Raw genomic sequence first — 19,924 nt, 5'->3', positions numbered from 1 at the left:
CAAGTATAAAATGAATTAAAAAAGAAAACAGAAAAAGAAAATAAAAAAGGACGCACATAATTAATTGACAATTATCTTGTCCATAAATAAAGACTTTTGAAACTGGTAGAATATATCAAGAAAAGAATCATTCCACTTGTGTATTTAATTATAGGACAAATTACAGAAATACACACCTTTTGTTTCACTTATTTCCATTATCCCCTATTACTTTTAAAAATCTTCAAAATCCCTTATTTTTTTAATGTATCCGAGTTGCATATTAATGTATCCGAGCCAGTATTTAATGTATCCAAGCTAGTTTTTAATGTATCCGAGCCAGTATTTAATATATCCGAGCTAATTTTTAATGTATCCGAGCTACATATTAATGTATTCAAGCCAGTATTTAATGTATTTGAGCTACATATTATGTATCAGAGCTAGTTTTTAATGTATCCGAGCTTCAATTATTGTATCCAGTTTTTTTTATTTTTAAGGGATTAATGTAATTAGAAACTTATTAGGGATAGATTATAATTTCATATTAAAACTATGAGATTTATGTAATTTACACATTATTATATTATATTTCATAAATCTACCATCAGTAATGACTAATGTAATAATTTAATTACTAGTCATAACAAAGTCATAATAATTTATACCTTAATTGCAAATAAAAAATTAAATTACTACGAATTTGTTATGACTAATAATTAAACTAATTATATTAGTAATTTTCAAATTTTAGATGTATTGAATGTAATATATAGTCTTAAATATAGGTGATATTCCCTTGATATATCATTTATAGACAGAATATTTGGTCAATTCATTCTGTGCATTCTTTTTTAAATTTAGTTTATATTTGTTATGTGTTAGAATTCTAATGTTAGGTATTGAAAACTATAAAGTTCCGTTAGGGCTAGTAATATTCACTCTTAAATAATTTAATATAAATTATTACGAATCTTTTGTTGGTTTGGTGACTGTGGTATTCGGGTCAATTTTGTATATACTCTGACTAATTTAATATTTGTCACTTTTTAGTTTTTATCACCAGTAGCCAATATGTATAAACAAATGAAAAGAAATCACCTAATGGTTTTTTATCATATCTGAAATTACCACAAGGTTTTGAGAGAGGGTCTATTTGGATAGACTTATAACTTATGATTTATAAGACAAAAGTCAAGTCATAAGTTAAAACTTTTAATTTATGATTTTTTGCTTAAAAACCAAGTGTTTGAAAGTACCTTTTTTATTTTTATTTTTATTTTACTCTTACTTAAAAAAACAAACTGCTTAAAAGTATCTGAACAAGCCAATTCAAACAATACTTTTTATTTGCAATTCTTTTTTGTATGTAACAACTAACTCGTCTTAATGGAAAATTGGACCGACAATCCAATAAAAAGTTTTAGCTATAACTCATGTTATTACGTAGATAATATAATTAATAGCGTCAACTATATTGGAAGATTAGTATACTTTGATTAGTGGGGATTCATAAAGTAATATTAAAATTATTTTTGTATGAGTTTCATGAAATCTGTTATTAATACTTACGTTGGGTAACTTGCTAAATTACATCCCCTTAATTGGGGATACAATACTTTTATGAATCCTATATATGAACGCAAGTTGTTTCGCACATTTTCTTTAAAATAGTTTTAAAAAGCAATACTTTGATTGGTATGAATATCAAAGTTCATAAATTATTGATCTATTCTTTTCTATTTTGACGATATGATATCAAGAAAAAGGTTATTAACTTTAATTCACTTGAAAATTTCCTACATAATCATGGACGACAAGCTTCTAGTCGAAATAAATAGATGAATTATTTTCGTATAGTAGTAATTATTAATATTAGGTTTTATCATTATTATGTTTTTAGATCAAAATAATTTAGCACATATTTTATCATCTTTTTTAAAAAAAAAAAATTAAAGATTTTAAAAAGCAGATAATATATTTTGGTAAATGTCATTGCATTTCCTTTTTTCCAATATGTTGGTCCCCTGAAGTATCCTTAATTAAAGACTGACCCCACTTATCTGAAGAAAAAGCACATATTCCCCCTTCTGGTATTCGTAATTTTAACTTTTACCATTTGGAATAACATTTTGTTATATAAAAAAACAAAGCATTTAAAAGTTATGTTGATGTGATGTGTAGTGCCTAAAACTCATCTCTATAATTATCTATTTTTTCCCCCTCTTTTATAAAGGGAGGACACGTTTTTTTTTATCATAGTGTTTGTGCCTACTTGTGTACATATTTATCAATTCGGTGAGGTATTTGTTTTCTCTCACCAATACAAATACAAGTTATTTCGTCAAACAAGAAGAAATTACAAATTATTTTTGTGAAATTTGAATTTGAAATCATATAATTTACGACTCACTTCATTAATCAATAAATCTTGAGTGATATTTTTGTCTCTGTTAGAACATGAAGATGATACCTCAGGATTTTCAACCTACTTTAGTGATCACGGTCATATTCTTTTTCTAATATATTGATATTGGCTTTATACCAAAGAACCTTCTTCATGTCTAGCATTATTAATAAGTTCTCTTCTTTTTGCACATAGTTTTTTTTAAAAAAAATTCTAGATAAATCATGTCATAAAATCTGATGGCGATATGATATTTGATTCAATTCTAACTGTTGTGTTGATGATTTTGTCTTTTCAGTGTAGTAGTCCCCATTTAATTTCCTTTTATTGAATTTCTGTTTTAAATATATCCCCTGGTAATAATATTAAATATAGAGAACTGATGTGTACCAAACAAAAAAGATTGGGAAAGTTATTGCAAAGTTTCTATTTCCTAATAAGGACATGGATTCTACTAGTTTTCCAACAGGTCCTTTAAATATGATTTTTTTAAAAATAAATAAATTATTTTCTAATGTAAAGGTTCTTCTCTGCTTGAAGTAACTATATAAACATTGACATAATGGTAAATTCGAATCTATATTTATTTTAGTGTCCCACATCAATGTGGAATCTAGCAAAAATATGATTCGTTAAATGATTTTGAACAATCCTCATCTTCTGAGTTGATTCAAAATATTCATTTTATTTACATAAAACTATACGATATAAATTCTGTAGAAATTAAAATCATGACCAGGCATAATTTCAAAGATATTATGGTACAAAAATATAAGCTTATGCCAAGTAAAGAAATTACTTTTTATGAGATATAAATTAAAGACCAATAAAAAATAGAAACAAAAGTGCACATGACTCTTTTATTTATTATAATGTATCAAAGTTAGACACACATTTCAATTCATTGTTTATCTGATGTCGATCGCCCCCATCTTCTTTGTTTGTCACAAAAATATCGAGAACCACAAAATCAAACCAAGTGAGGGAGTAGTGCGATGATTGAAATTTATTTATTTTTGATCGGATACTTCACATTCAAGTTATAAAAATAGAAAACTTTAATAGCATTTGCACACCGCAAATTTAGATTAATCAAACCAATTAAAAATTTGAATGGCAATGCACCACACCCCACATGTATACACACAAGTGATGTCTAATTTATGCATAGTGTAGCTCCTTTCTTGTGACAGCCATTATTCCTTATATATATGTATATAAATCATCACACAAAAAAGTACTTCACATATTGTTTGGTTCGTATATTATTAAACACCTCCACCTTCTTCTCCTGACATTTTCATTTATTAAATTTCTACCCCCACCCCCACCCCCACACACAAACAATATACATCCCTTTTTCATATAATAAATATACATCCTTATATATAACAAAGTCTGACAAGTTCATTTAACATGATGCATGAGTACACATTATCCCAATTATTTTCTTAATTTTTTTTTCTCTTTTTGCTAATTTCTAAGTAAATCAGAAGAAAAAAATTAATTCATAAAAGAAAATGAAGTTTTATCTTTTTTTACATGTAAGGAATGTAATTATTTTGGATGAAATTGATAATAATCACTTCTTGTTAATTAAGTATTAACCAATGTTTTAAAATTATTCAAATTTAGTTGCTTGTAATGATGGAGTTTGAAACGTTTACATGTATGATTTCAGAATAGTAAATATTAGCAAATGATCCGAAAATATATGATCGGTATATTTTTTCCTGTTTCCTTATAACCGTGGAATTTTGATCATCTTGCACATATCTCGATTAATTTCTTGAATCATGATATATCTTTCACCTCTCAGTATCAAAATGTATAAGGTAATATCAAACTAAAACAGATGGGAAGTAATCACCAAAATTTTTTTAGTTTCTGCTGAAATTTTAAATTTTGAGACTTCATTGTTAACCTAATAATGCTTTTCTTTTTCATGACAAAAAGATCTAGTCTTAGCCAAAATTACTAGGAAATTAAGGGGAAGAAGATGAATATAAAAGAAAATAAATTGGAAGATGTGATCACATATCACACCTACAAGTAAAGCAAAAGCAAAGTCATGCCTATAAGTTGTCATATTTAATTTAGGTAATGGTTTTCATTTAATTAAGTTGTCCATTAACCAATGGACATCTCTCATCAATACCAATTAATTAATTAATTAATTATGTCATACTTGTTTCACCACTTCCTTCCTTCCAAAATAATATATTATGATGGATATTACACCAAAGATTTATTTAGTAGGTCTCTCATCTTTGTCAAAGGTAACAAGTTATAGCCATCAAAATATGGTATATATGAACTATTTTTAAATTTATACTATCGTCAAATATGAAACAACAATACAAACTTAAATAAATGGGTAATTAAGTAGAGGCTGATCGGAATAGTTAATAACTATGATAAATTATGAACATTCACTAATAAAGAGATCAATAACCGAAGAACCAAAAATCCTATTAATACCCCTAGCCCAAAATTTAGGAGAACAAGATTGGAAAGGAGTAGACATTGAAAAGATAAAATTATGAAAATTAGGAAGGAAAAATTTATCCTAGAAGGTGGAGGATTGATTGAGATGTGTTTTTAGGTTTTGAGGGGATAAATAACACAAATAGTGGGTAGGTTGTGGGGAGTGGTGGAATTGGTAAGAAAATAAAGCAAATGTAATTATTTTTTTTGAAAAAAAGAAGAAGAGAAAAACCCTAGAGAATATGAAAAAGGAATTTGGAAGTGTGTGTTTAGGTCAAGAAAATAATGGATGGGTAATGGTTGGATTAGGATTAAAGTATTATAAATCGCTCTTTCATTGATCCGTTCATTTTTACTTGTCCAATATCGATGTGGTACATTTTTTAAGTAACTTCCCTCTATTTCGAAAAGAATGATCTATTTTCATTTTTAGTCTGTTTAATAAAAAATGACCCTTTTCCTTTTTTTGTGATACTTTAATTTCATTTTTCCAAATAATATGTTTAAATCCACAAGATTAGGTATTTTCATATATTTGATATAACCTTAAGTTCGAATTACAAGATTAAATTTTTTTCTTTATTTTCTTAAAATTCGTGTCTAGTCAAACTAGGTATGTTTTTTCTTTTTCTTTAAATAGAGAAAGTCTTAAATAGTAAATATTTATTTTTAATATTGTGAACGAGTAAAACTGGACGGAGAAAGTAATAAATAAAATATTGTTGTGTCTACAACTCATGAAAGGAGCCTGGTTTCATGACAGTACTCTTGGAGATGATGATTTTTCAATTCTCAAAGATATATATGGAGAATAGAAAAAAAAATTGTCTGGAAAATGATAATTAGAAAAATCAGTCAAATCTTTTTTTTTTGTCAAATGTACACTTCGAAAATGCATGATTCAGTCCCCAGTAAAATTAATTATGGTTTGTACTATGTAGTTGTTTTTTAAACAAAAAAATTACGTGTTGTATTCTATATTAGTTATTATTTTTACTTTTCGAGAGAGGTAAATTATATGAATTTTGATTAAAATTTTAATATATTTTTTATTAAATTCTTAAGAGAAGAAATATAATTATAGTATATTTTTAAATATTAAAATTATAATTTTAAAATATTAAATTAATCAAATTTAATTTAACTTTTAAGGTTAGCTAGTGAAATTGACTTTCGACAGAGAAGCAAAACATGACGACTAATATGAAACAAAGGTAGTAATTGTTTAAAGAACCTGATGATTTTTTCTTGGCATAATATATAAACATGTTAGTTGTCCTCATACTTTTTAACTTTTATACAGTTGAACAAGTAGACACACATTCTATGTAGCATAATATAAAGTTTGAGTGTATCACACATGAATTGTCATGTAAGACGTGTGTTTACTTGTTCAACTTCATACAAATTTAAATATCATTTTTTGTTCATAAAAAAATAAAATATATAAATATCAATCAATTTAGGCAAAATAAGTATCATAATGAACAGAAAACGAAAGAGAAATTTGGGGTTCAGTCCAGTGGATGAAAAAAATATTTTATGTCATCTCAATTCTACTTATCCGTAATAAGAGCTTTCGAGATTGAGTCTTGAAATAATATTAAAAAATTCGTATCACAAATCTGAATTAGTCATGATTCTAAGTCAGTTAACGGACTTGGGTCAAAAAGAAAAAAAAAATCCCATCACAAATCTACTTAATGCAAAATAAATAGGAACTCAGTATGTGGTGTATATGTATGATATTAAAAAGCAGTTGAAATAGTAATATTTAGCTATAATTTGTGATGGCTTCAACATATTTGCAGCCAATTTCATAATCACAAGGGTTTGCTTTATTAATTACAAAAAAACACAAAATCAATTAGAAAACAACAGAGGTCTCTAAGGGCCTCTAGAAGAAGAAAAAAAAAACAAAAAAAACTCGTCTAATATTTTGAAATTTGTAAGTTTCTTGACTCTTCACGAGATTCATTATTTATTAGATTTCTCATTTAGCTTTTTTGTATTTGATTTATCAACTTCTTAGATGTAGCTATCAAAAATGATGTAGAGCAGTAGATGATACTGCTCCTTCCTTAATCAGAAATTTGGATCATGGATATGAAAAAATTCTTGATAGGAAGCGTTTGATCTCAAATGGGATCTATGAAATGCAAATTCAAAATAATTGAGCTCCATATGATTACGGATTTAATATCTAATAATTATGATTCAAATTCAATATTTGTCTCACAACTCAAAAGGCTCCGAATCTAAAATGTATAAACTTCAAATTATGAATCATCCTGCGCTTTAGAATGAACAGTTTAATCCTACATTCTCTGTTTAAAATTGAGATAATTATCTAATAGCAATAGTTTCTAAATTTCACTATGTACCATTAGTACAACAATTAATAAAATTGTTCAATATCAGTGATACGAAACATGTTTAAAAAAAATTGTTACGTTCGATAATTATTTAAACTATCGCTATATTTGATAATTAGGCATCAAACTATGCTATTTCATGATTATTTTTTTTCCCCTTAAAACAACATGGTAATTACACAAATGATTTATAGTTATATATAGATCATCTTAAGTTAAAAATGAAATTATATGGTCCCCTCTCCTAATTTTATTTTATTTTTGCAGAAACATCATTCTCCAATTTATCCATGTGGATTTAGTCTATGATAAGGTGGTTGTAGTTTTCTATTTTAATTCTTTGTTTTTTATTTTTTGTGAGATGGACGGAGAGTCATCAATATTAGTACAAATTAGGACCATTATTTTAAACCGCTATAAGTGGCTAATACGCGACATTTTTTTTTGTTGAACAAATTGATTTTGAAGTGACATAAAGACATATTATATAATTATTTAAAAATTCATCGAAAAATATATTTCCGATTTTCTCCTTCTTTGATTTGCATTAATTAAATTAAATATCCGAAACTCCCCGCAGATGGCCAGTAGCCCAAAGACGTTACGTATATGCAATTATTTTATATTGAAAACATATACACAAAAAAAATTTAAAAAATAGATCATGGATATATCCACCAACAAAAAGAGAGGCTAATTTTATGAAAGAATATGAGCAAATAAAGAATGATAATAGGTTGGTTTAGGCACTTCTATTGCGTGAACAATTGTTTACCACTAAGTTTTTATTCTTTATTATCATGGCGCCTTCTCAATTTATGTCCATTTCAATTAATTTTATGAAGTAATTGTCATCTTTTACCAGTAATCAGTGTCAAATAACTCTATCAGTTAAGGCTAAAACAGACGAGGCAGAATCACCTAGTACATTTTATTACCCACTAAGCTACGTCCTGCCTAACTAAGTATTAATATTAGGCCAATAATTTCAGTAATTATCTCTAAAGTCAATCAATTCGGCCTGCATGCATTTCTGACTTGACTTGGATTATTACGTTGTGCTATTTAATTTATTAGTCAATTAATCAAATAAAGCTTGCTGTTCATTATCTCAACCCTAGCTAGATGTTAGGTTTTTGGTCCTACAAAATAAACATGTATACAAGTAGATATAGGTGGTGGGGGAGGGGGTAAATACATCTATATGGTCTTCAATATATATTAGTTGAATATATATTTTTTTTTAAATATAGTTGTGCTTAATTTACATTTCATTTCCTACTGCACACCTATTGAACTTAAAATATCTAAATATATCTGAAAATAAACATAAATATTCAGCTGCATAAAAGGTGATCACAAAAGGCTTTAATTACATATCATGGTTTGGTTCTTATCATTTTTCTTTCACGATACTAAAGTAGTAAATTATCCATCGAGTAAAAACGTTATGTTTACTTTCTTTGAATTTTATCAAAAATAATGATGTTCAGGTCAGCTAATATGTACTTAAACCAAAAACAGTGCACAACAACCATGTAATGAGATTTAATCAAATACTAGCAACACGTTATTTAACATCAATTACACCATTACGTGGCCAAGTAATTACAACTAATAAATACAAATAATGATTATTTTTTTAAAAAGAAAAGAACAAAACCAATAAACTTAAGAAAACGAAAGAAAAATTGAATAAGAAAGGTGTGTCATAAGAAAGAGACATAGCAAAAGAAAAATTATACGAGTTGGATAGGTGGAAAGGCATATAATTGTGTACATATAGACTCTATGATCACTCAAATGGTATGCTCGTCAGCTCGTGCATGAATGAGTAAAGATAGTTGTCATAGTAAAATGAGATGACGATTAGAGGCGGAATCAGAAATTAAAATTTATGAATTTTGAATATAAAAAAATTAAGTCGAAATTATTGGATAGTCTGATCCCGTACCTAATATTGTAGCTCCGCTATGACAACGATGATAAGTATAAATTTGATTTAAAATTTTGCCGTGCAATGTTGTAATGCTATGAAAAGATGGGCAACAAGAGGAAGAGGAGAAGACTAAGTACTAAAATCTAATAAAAGGAATCGTGGGACCAAAAACAAAGACAAATTTGTGTGATGCCATTATATGCACTTTCTTTCACATTTTCCTTACTCTTTTTTTCCCCTCTTTTTCTTTATCATTAATTAAAGTTAAAATAGCCATCTTGGTTTTGGGGAAGATTAACCAAAATCCTTGTCATCTTTCTTCTTTTACCAAACACAAATAAGATTTACCATCTCTTTATTAGGTAGAAAAAGTCACATACATGTCTTGTGAGAGCTATAAGCATTAAGAAAATTCAAATTATAAAAGAGTAAATATACTATGAAGTGAAGACAAAAAACATCTATTATATATTTCGTCAAAGAAATTCAAATAAACCTCTTACATCTTCGATGCGATAGATAGGTTTAGAGAACTAAATCACCTTACAATTTCAATTCAAGAAAAAAAAAACTTCTCTTTTATATCACTTGAATAGTAATACAAAACCTAGCCCAAGCTAGAGCTATAAGTATTGACAAAAGATCCACACACAAGGCTTCTTTTTGCTTGCAATGCCGGCTGTTTGCCTTTTTTAATTAAACGTAGAAGTAGAGGTATAAGGTAATGTTTTATTTTGACGATAATACTTAAAATGGATCATAGTCATAATTTTTTATCAAAAGGTGCTACAAGGTATACAATTCTAATGCACCTAGATGGTTTTGAATTATAATTAGTCAGCCAATTCAACTAACACACGACACATATATGTCATAAAAATAAAATAAATTCAACTTCTAACAAATATTCAAAAGAATAACGTAAATACATATGCCATCACCATCTCCCGACCACACTTGTAAGTAGAATTACACTAGTCATGTTATTATCGTTAATGCAAGTGAGTTTTGCATTACGAGGACATCAAAATAATTGTTTATCTCATTTCATTTTCTTCCACCTCAATATGTTCGTTTGATGGATGGATGGATGGATGGATGGGAGGGTCTGACAATTCATGAGAGTCGTGTAAGTTTTTCCTTAATGAATAAATAGTGTATAATGTATTTACTCTTTAATTGTTGTTTTCATCAATGGTGTTTGGCTCAATTGATGGAAAGGACAATTCCAAGAGAAAGAATGGGCTGGCATTATGCCTTCACGAATGAAAGCACATAAGATGGACATATTTATAAATGACTTTTTATGGTTGACAGAAAAAGATGCTATCATTTTTTAATCTTTTTTTATGTCAATATGGGAGAAATTTAATTTAATTAGGATGTATGGTGGAGTAGAGGGACTACTTTTTTCTTTTGGCTCAACCAGAAAAATAATTTTTTTTTTCAAATAGTTACCAACCTAATTGTTAGGTAAATTTCAGTTAATCAGGTTTACCACATGACTATGTTAAATCAGGCTTGTTAATTACAGAGTCAAGATTCCCGAATGCAAAATAAAAGGGAGAAAAGTTATATTCATAGCATAGCCCCATCTTTTTCTGATTCCTTGTAAATTAAATCTATAAATAATAATAATAATTAAAAAGGCTCAGGTTTCTTGAAGTTTCTATTTTTCTCACCTGCTCATAGGCTAAATAATAGGAAAAAGATAATAATAGGTGAATGAATTTGACAGATTCATTTGAAGATTTTTTTTTTTGGTATAACATTAACTTTGAGAGAAGAAGAAGCTAACCCAGCCAACAAACATAGTAATTAGGTTGGAAGTACTCTTATTTGTAAGAAAAGGAATGTGATGAATACTAGCTGTTTGAATCTTCAAAACCAAGTAAAATTCAACATATCTTATTATTATTATTATTATTTTTTTAAAAAAAAAAAACTTTTTTTTGTTTCCCCACCTAGTGTTCGATACCCACATTGAAGTCCGATTAAAATTAAATTCACGCCCGAAAGTCTCACTAGGGATAAAAGCGCTCTCTAACAAAGACGTGTATTCAAAGGGACTCAAACCCAATACATCTGATTAAAGATGAAGAAGTACTTACCACTACACTACAAACATGATTGAAAAAAAAAAAAAAACTACTTTGATGTGTGTGTACACATCTCATCCATCCGATTCCACTTCAAAAAAAAAGAAAAATAAAACTTTGGAACAAGCTCAAACAGCAATATCTAATTTCAAGAATCATAATTTTTTCAGGACCCACAAAGCAAATAAATCAATAAAAATAAAAGAGAAGAAAACTATTTCACAATGAAGGTGACCTAGGCTTTAACAACTAGATGGGCATCTTGTATTAGGCAACCACAACAAAATATAATTATTAGAACAAGAAACCAATCTCCTTTCTCTATGTATACAGGGACAGGTTTGTCTCACACTTTAAATAGTGCTCCATTTACCAAGAATTATAGACTATATAATATAAAATAATACTAATACAATTTCAACCCTTCCATTACCTTTTTTAAAAAATAATTAATCTCTTAATATAATTGGCAAAAAAAAAAAAAAAAAGAGTTATATGAGGGATAGGTGGGCAGCATGGGCCATATAGAAACAATTCCAGCGGCAGCGGTAACGGCAGAGACCTTCTGCACGCCCAACAACAATATCAACCCCAACTCCAAGACTATCCCCACATCTACCTTATTGATGATTCTCCTTCTCTTTCTCTATACTCAATAAATATATATATACATATATACAAAAACTTTACGTATATGTGGGGTGTGTGAATAATATCAATATAAACAAGTGATGAAAAATTCAATGAATAATAAATAAGAGTTGATAAGAAACACAAGAGTTGAGAAAGAGCCAAACCAAAGCTAAAGCCACGGCAAAAGAAGAAGAACAAAGCAAAGGAAAGAAAACCAAGAACCAGAATAAGACGGGCTACCCCTCTCTTTCTTTCTTGGACTGATTCTATATTTATATCTTCTCTCTCTTATATGCTTTCAAAAGCATTTTTTAGCAAACCAAAGACGCAAGCATAAGGAAGAAACAAAAAAAAGAAAAGTGAAGGGAGCACACGCAGAAAATTGTGTGTTGTTCTTGGAAATGGCTTAAAAAGATTCATTTCACTTTTTAACCTCGCTCACTCTCTCTCTTTGAAAAAGCTTCTTTCTTTATCTTGTCCTCATTCTTTACATTTCTTTGGTATTTTCTTGAAGGGTGTAACTAAAGAGTCTGCCTTGGTTTAGGGCATCTTCTTCTCTATTCATGCTGTTTATGTGTTAGCCTTTAATCAGAGAGAACCCCACCCACCCACCAATCACACATCTCTTCATTACCATCTTCCAACTTAGAATCCATTTTCTATAATATATATATATATATATATATATATATATACATCTATCAATCTACCTTTCCTTTCTCAATTCTGATCATAGAAATGGCTGTTCAAGCTCAATACCCATCAAATGTTCTCTTCCTAAACAGGTCTGCATTCAACACCCTTCCTATTTTATTTTATTTTGTTTCTCTTATCTCATTCTTTTTCTTGTCTAAGTAACTTTAATTGGATTTTCCTTGATTCTTGGTTGCAGAAATGTACAAGAAGGAAAAACCCCACTTGGTAATGATTATTCATTGCAATCTCAACCTGGTGGTGGTGGCGGAGGAGGATCTTTTCTTGATCAAACACAAATGTTATTCAATCCAGGAGGTAGGGGAAAAAACTTCATAGTTATATAACAACAAATACGATTCAAATTCAATCCCAAATTCAAAAAACTCGAAGTTTTATTAGTTTTTCTTCTTCTTCTTTTATTATCAATCCTGAATTGAACATACAAATTACAATCTCATGAATACGTATGAAGAAAAGGAATCTAAAATTGGTTTTTTTTTTTGCAATTATAGCTGGGGCAAATTCAAGGAAGAGAGGAAGAGAACTTACAAGTACAACGGCAGCAATGAATCCATTGATGTCAATGCAATCTCAGCCTCAACCGCAACTCATCGACCTCACTCAACTTCACACATCGCCTCCTTCGCAGCAACAGCCACCCAACCTTGTCTCCACCGGACTCCGCTTAGCGTTCGGAGACCAACATCAACATCAACACCAACACCAACACCAACAACAACACCAATTACAACAACAACAACAACATCATCACCATCACTCTCTTTCTCCTCAATCCTCTCAATCATCAGCTTTCTATTCAATATTAACCGAAGACTTAGCTACTCATATCAAACAACAACGCGATGAAATTGATCATCTCCTCCTAATTCAGGTACTATTTTTGTTCAAAATTTTATTAGTTTGTTTAAGTTACAAACTAATTCAAATTGACATATATCGATTTCGCTGCAATCATATCAAAATGTCATACTATAGAAAATCCTCTCTCATCTCTTTGATCGGAGTTCGGAATCAGCAATGTGAGAAACTCACATAGATAGATTTTTTTCCCGCAAAATTTACTATGCTTTTTGAATTTGTTCACCGAGAATGAAATTTTCTGATTTTCGATATTCAATAGGGAGAGCAATTGAGGCGTACATTAGCAGAGAAAAGGCAAAGTCACTACCGTGCACTGATCGGAGCAGCAGAGGAATCAATGGCACGAAGGCTAAGAGAAAAAGAAGCAGAGATGGAGAAAGCAGCTCGGCGAAACGCTGAACTAGAAGCGCGTGCAGCGCAATTAAGCGCAGAGGCACAGGCTTGGCAAGCTAGAGCAAGAGCACAGGAAGTAACGGCAGCAACACTTCAAGCTCAGCTGCAACACGCGATGATCAACGGCGGATGTTGTAATGAGATAAACGACGGTAACGGCGGCGAACCGGAGGATGCTGAATCAGCGTACATTGACCCGGACCGAGTTGTTGAGTCTACCGGCGGTCCGAGTTGCAAAGCGTGTAGAAAACGAGTCGCTTCAGTGGTAGTACTGCCGTGTCGCCATTTGTGTATCTGTACAGAATGTGATGCTGTTGCTCAAGCTTGCCCGTTGTGTTTCGCCATTAGAAGCTCAAGTGTTGAGGTCTTTCTCTGTTAGAAAAAGCCCAAGTTGAAAAAAGCCCAAATCAAGGCCCACTTTGTTTTTTGGCCCAAACCCAAGCCCAAGTCCTGCACTTAGAACTTTTCAAATTAATGTTCTAATGGTAAAACAAAAAAGGAGTTTAAGTTTGAAAAAAAAAAAAAGTAAACATAAATGAAGAAAAAATGAAACAAAAATAATATTTCATTTAATAACTATATATTCCTTTTTTTCAGATTTTTTTTTCTCTTGGGGTTTATTTTTTTATTTTTTGCAACAAATCGAGGATCAAAAATCTTCGTAGTTTTTTTTTTTTTTTTTAAAACACAGTTTGAAATTTAATTCATTTGTATATTCGTTTTATTCTTTTATTTACCGTCCATTGACATCATAAATCAATTTTCATCATTTTTTTTTTCTTCGATGAAAAATTACTGGTATAAATTATTCATGAAAAAAAAATCCCAGTTGATAATAAGTTTTTTACCATACAAGGGATAGTATTTCTTACTTTAAAAAACATTTGGTGTTATTTTCATTTTGTGCAATACATAAGTATGTCATTTAACTGATATTTATATATATATTAATTTTAGGTGTAACTATCATAAAATTAAACTATTAGACACATGTGTCCTACATGACAAATCGCGTAAGATGCATTTATCAGCACATACATGTTCTACCTGGTAAATCACGTGAGATTTGTCATGTATGACGTATGTATCTATTTGTTTAAATTTATGATATTTAAGTGTTGAATTATTAGTGCACACCAAAGTCAGAGGATATAGATAGATAGCAGTTGAAACCAAGTTAAATGACATGTTTATGTATTATGCCTCGACCTTTTTATTTATGTGAAATGCCAAAAAAATATTTTATATTATTCTACGAAAGTTTAATGTGCCAAAAAAATGATAATAATAATGAGGGCATAATTAGGAGATTTTTCTTTTTGGGTAAAGTCGAATTTTAAAAATTTAAGTGGACTGTTCCTTTTTATGTTTAACCTAATGTTATAATATTATGCAAATGATTCAGTAGATTACGATAGAGTAATCTCCCTTTTTAATTAGGGATATGATTACAATAGTGTAGATTCATTCATTTCTGAGATGTCGAGTTCGATTTTCGAGAATGAACGATTCTATAGTAATGAATATTTCTCCATTAATAGATCTTATGTAACACAAGTTTAAATTAATCTGATCGATTGGTGAATTTTAAATTAAATTCCTTTGCCTTAATAAGTAGTAGTATCATGTTTGGATCTTGAGAATATGATAAATCTATGCTTGAAAATATTATCCTTTATATTCCCTCTTTCCCTAATTACTTGTCAACTTTTAAACTGACACACCTATTAAGAAAATAATTAATGACATAGTGAGTTTATCATTTTATCCATATTAATTATGAAGTGGATGAAAAGTTCTACATTTTTCAAAGTAATTAATCATTTAATTGAGGATATAATAGGTAAAAAAAATTGTCCTTTCTTGATTTGTCAAAACTGACACACCTATTAAGAAAATAATTAATGACATAGTGAGTTTATCATTTTACCCATATTAATTATGAAGTGGATGAAAAGTTCTACATTTTTCAAAGTAATTAATCATTTAATTGAGGATATAATAGGTAAAAAAAATTGTCCTTTCTTGATTTGTCAAAATGGACAAGTAATTAGGGACAACTATAAAAGGAAAATTGGATAAGTAATTAGGGACAGAGGGAGTATAAATTATATGTGACACAAATCTAAATTAATCTGAACTAAATTTCGAATAGCGAATGGTTAAAAAGAAAGAGATACTAACTTTATTCAACAAGTTGCAAGCATAATTAACATGCATGATGAGATAACTATGCATGGTACTTAATAAGATCATTAATTTATGTTATTATTACCTCTAATTATAGTGTTCTAAGAATGGTCAAAAAGTCTAAAAGCAAGTGTTCCACATGACAGGGCCTAATTAAGTATTAAAAGTTTGGCTTAATGTATTTTTTTGACCTAATTAAGAAAGTATTTAGGACCATGTTATTAAAATAAACTTCTACAAGGAGCTGGACTAGTTAAGAGTTTGGCTTATTTAGCAAAAAATTACCTAATTGTGTTTAAACATTAACTAATCTCCTTCTTGAACTTGAAGACAGAGACACTATTTTCCATTATTTTGGTATCTAATTAGGCCGTTATAAGCATGTTCCGATGGGAAGTCATAAGTTAAATAATCATTTGTTTGGATCGATTTATTTTAAATTTTTTTAAAAAAATATTTTTATAATGTTTGGGTAAAAGAAAACCATAAAAATCAACTCATAAGATTAATGTGTATCCACACATTTTTTTCAAAAAAAAATCATTTTTTTCTAAGAACAATGGATACGTATATAGTACAAAAAAATCAAGTAAAAGAGAGCATCAATTTAAGAAAAGTTGATGAAATTTAAAGTAATGCAAGGATGATTTTTGACCAATTGTTGGAGTCCCTTTATTATAAGTTTTGAGTTTGTATTGAATATCTTTTTAGTAAGATAATGGTGTGAATAAGATTTTTCTGTAAATTCTATTCACATATTTTGTTACAGTCTTAAAACTCAAGTTTATGACATGTATTGTCCTCTTCTGTCATTATTGGCTTGAAATCGCATATTTATTTTCTCTTTTATTTTAATGTAAAATTCACGTATGTATATCCTTCTCATGTCAGCTTAAAATTTTGTTGATCCCTCTCTTAATCGGTCATTCTTTATATCACTTAATTATGATTAGATCAAATGAACTTTCTAACTTGATGCAATATAAATATCGAATACATAAATTTCTATCGATTACTATAATTATCTAGGAAACGTTTCTCTTCACAACTACTTGTTGGGTTCTGAAGGTGAATAGGGCGTCATGCGGAAGCTTATAATTTGCAAATCATATGGTTGACAAATCAGACGACAAATAAAAACATACTAAAGATATATTATTAATATGGTTTGGTCAAACGACCTACATATTATAAAACTAATATAATATTGAAAAAAAACATAAATATGTTTAGGAGAAAATCTCCCCATAAACAAGACTCTTAACTGACTACATTGTGGATTCTCTTGTGTTATGCTATGAGAATAGAGATCTTTAATTTATAGATCTCCAACCATTTCCTCTAAGGAAAGAATAAACCAAATATGGAAGAAAATTATATTTTCCTTTCAGAAAAAATTCAAGCATTTATGATAATACTTTGACTTTTCTTTAAGGAAAAAAATAAACTTCAAATAAGATAAGAAAATCAAGGTAAAACCCTAACACTACTTGAGGTAGTTAAATATAGCACAAAACCAAATGCCAGGATATTTAAACAATTCTTGTAAAAAAAAAGGCACTTTTTTATACAAAGATGCAATATGACATTATAAAAGACATGAATTAGTTATAAAAAAAAAATTGTTGCTAATTTATCGCTACATAACTCATGATATATTTATCTATCATAATTTTTTATTATTTGTTGCTAATTTATCGTTAAATAGAATTAGCCATGAATTATTTTGTATAGAGATAGCTTAAAGTTGTTCATCCCTATTTCCTTTTCTTTTTTTTTTGGGTTTTGTGTATTCTATATTTGAGTTTAGCTGAAACAATAAACATATATATATATATATATATATTATAGTATGTGTTAAATGAATATAAAAATTGAATTCATCGAGCTTAAATTCTTAATTCGTGAATACGCTTATAAGTTATAATGTGTTAGCTCCTAACTTTGTCTTAATTATTTGAACCATTAAAAGTCTTACCTAATAATATACACTTCCCTTTGAAAATGCAACAAGAGGACTAACAAAAATATTCTGTAATTTTACTCATTTTAATTTCTAAATTTCTCTTTACACGGATCTTTAAAAAACATTACTTTTTTTTGTATAATTAGTGCATAAAAATTCAGTTGTTATTTATTGATAGATGGTGAAATAAATTAAAAGACAATATTGAATGTAAAAATATAACTCTTAATGTTTTCTCTTCTGGTTTACTCATGTATATAGATGGTTCTTATATTATACTATAATATTAAAATTCTACATTATAATTATAAAAATATATCAAACGAATTTATTATTAACATGTGAATACTATATCCTAATTCTGAAAACCCTGTCACAAGGCAGGGCAAAGAAATAAAATAATAATAGGAAAATATATTTCATTTGGTCCCCTTTTTAGGTCTAGAAATCTCCAAGATTTAATAATAAAACACATAATTGAATTATTGAAGTACTCTTTTTAAATGAAACACTCAAAATGATGTAACTATATATATAAAAAATGCTGCACAGAAACAATTGTTTGATTTTTCATAAATAAAAACTAGCAAAAAAAAAATTTCAAAAACAAAATCTACATTTCTTGTCTTACTTTAATAAAATCCCTACATTACCATGAAAAGACCTGGTGCAGTAGATGAATTGTTCCTTTCTTAACTAGAGACTACCTTCGAATGAGAATCCTTGGTAGGAAGCTCTACCATCGAATAGGTTTTATCCGATGCGAATCCAAAGTAGTCAGACTCCAATATGAAAGAAAAAAGTCTTTATGAATCTTTAAAAAAAAAAAAAAAACTCTATCAATATTTTGATAGAGGCTCGTAGTGGAATCGATAAAATCCTTCGATTCTTAATCAGAAATTTTGAATCATGCACAATTTTGCAAGTTTAAATAATTCAGATAAGGAACGCTCTCCTTTTGATAATAGGGATAAATTAGTATTAGTCGGGATATTAAAATAGGTACCAAACACCGAGTAGAAAATTATAAAATTTACCAAAGGGGTAAAATCTTCAAGTTACATTTTTATTTCATTCTACTATTTTAAACATTAATTTGTCTGTTTGTTTGTTTTTCTTACTCTATGTTGGATATGTTGTCAATTTTCACAATAAATAATGGCAGCTACACATACAACAATTTTGCTTCTTTATGTACAATTATTTGCTCAATAACTTATTGTACTAAATTTGAGAACGTCTGGCCAATATTGCCAGAAAGGAAAAATTAAAAATTTTACTAACTCCACTAATAATGAAAAATCAGTCTTTTGCTTGGAATATATGGACCCTGGAAATGATCATGTGACGTTTTAATTTATCTGTCTGGTTTTAACTTGACACGTAATTTAAGAACGTAAAAATAACTTTTGAATTTTGTTGTCTTAAAATAAAGATGTGTGTATATATATATATATATATATATATATATATATAATGTATCAAAATATCGTTAATCTTGTGGCTTTAAGCATGTCACGCGAGAAAATGAAATTAAAGAGTTGCAAAAAAAAAATAAGTCATTCTTTTTAAATCGATATTTTTTTTTTAAAAAAAGACTAGGATAACCATGATACGATGTTAAAAACTTGGATTAAATAACTTTGATTTTTTAAAAATATTATATTATTACCATACTAATTTACATGGTACACTAGTTACTCCCTCCGTTGGATTTTAAATTAATATTAATGTATCAAAATGTTTTTTAATCTTGTGATTTTTAAATATATCATGTAAAAAATTATAACTAATGAATTGCAAAAGGAAAAAAAAAAGACATTCTTTTTAAAACGAAAGGAAAAAAAATAAGACAATTTCAAACGGGGGAGTATTATC

The 19,924-nt window shown here is 28.5% G+C and overlaps 2 protein-coding genes across 2 annotated transcripts in view; both read left to right on the top strand.

Moving 5' to 3' along the window:
- Window positions 1–19,924, top strand: part of LOC125827067 (lon protease homolog 2, peroxisomal) — an 85,815-nt gene that overhangs the window by 15,730 nt on the left and 50,161 nt on the right. The window lies entirely within an intron of this gene.
- On the top strand, window positions 11,769–14,469 carry LOC125827080 (BOI-related E3 ubiquitin-protein ligase 1-like). The gene is made up of 4 exons (XM_049506443.1): window positions 11,769–12,704; window positions 12,812–12,930; window positions 13,128–13,507; window positions 13,757–14,469. The coding sequence occupies exons 1-4, from the start codon at window positions 12,658–12,660 to the stop codon at window positions 14,267–14,269; spliced, it is 1,059 nt and encodes a 352-aa protein (XP_049362400.1). The 5' UTR covers window positions 11,769–12,657; the 3' UTR covers window positions 14,270–14,469.

This window comes from Solanum verrucosum, unplaced genomic scaffold (genome assembly GCF_900185275.1).
Source record: "Solanum verrucosum unplaced genomic scaffold, falcon-dt-bn FXZP01000060.1, whole genome shotgun sequence".
Lineage (NCBI taxonomy): Eukaryota > Viridiplantae > Streptophyta > Magnoliopsida > Solanales > Solanaceae > Solanum > Solanum verrucosum.
This window is presented reverse-complemented; position numbering and strand designations above follow the sequence as displayed.

Excerpts from the sequence above, each read along its gene's own strand:
- LOC125827080 (XM_049506443.1), top strand. The coding sequence starts at position 12,658 with ATGGCTGTTCAAGCTCAATACCCATCAAATGTTCTCTTCCTAAACAG. Across the intron at positions 12,931-13,127 it reads AATGTTATTCAATCCAGGAG|CTGGGGCAAATTCAAGGAAG; the intron begins GTAGGGGAAAAA and ends TTGCAATTATAG. Across the intron at positions 13,508-13,756 it reads ATCATCTCCTCCTAATTCAG|GGAGAGCAATTGAGGCGTAC; the intron begins GTACTATTTTTG and ends GATATTCAATAG.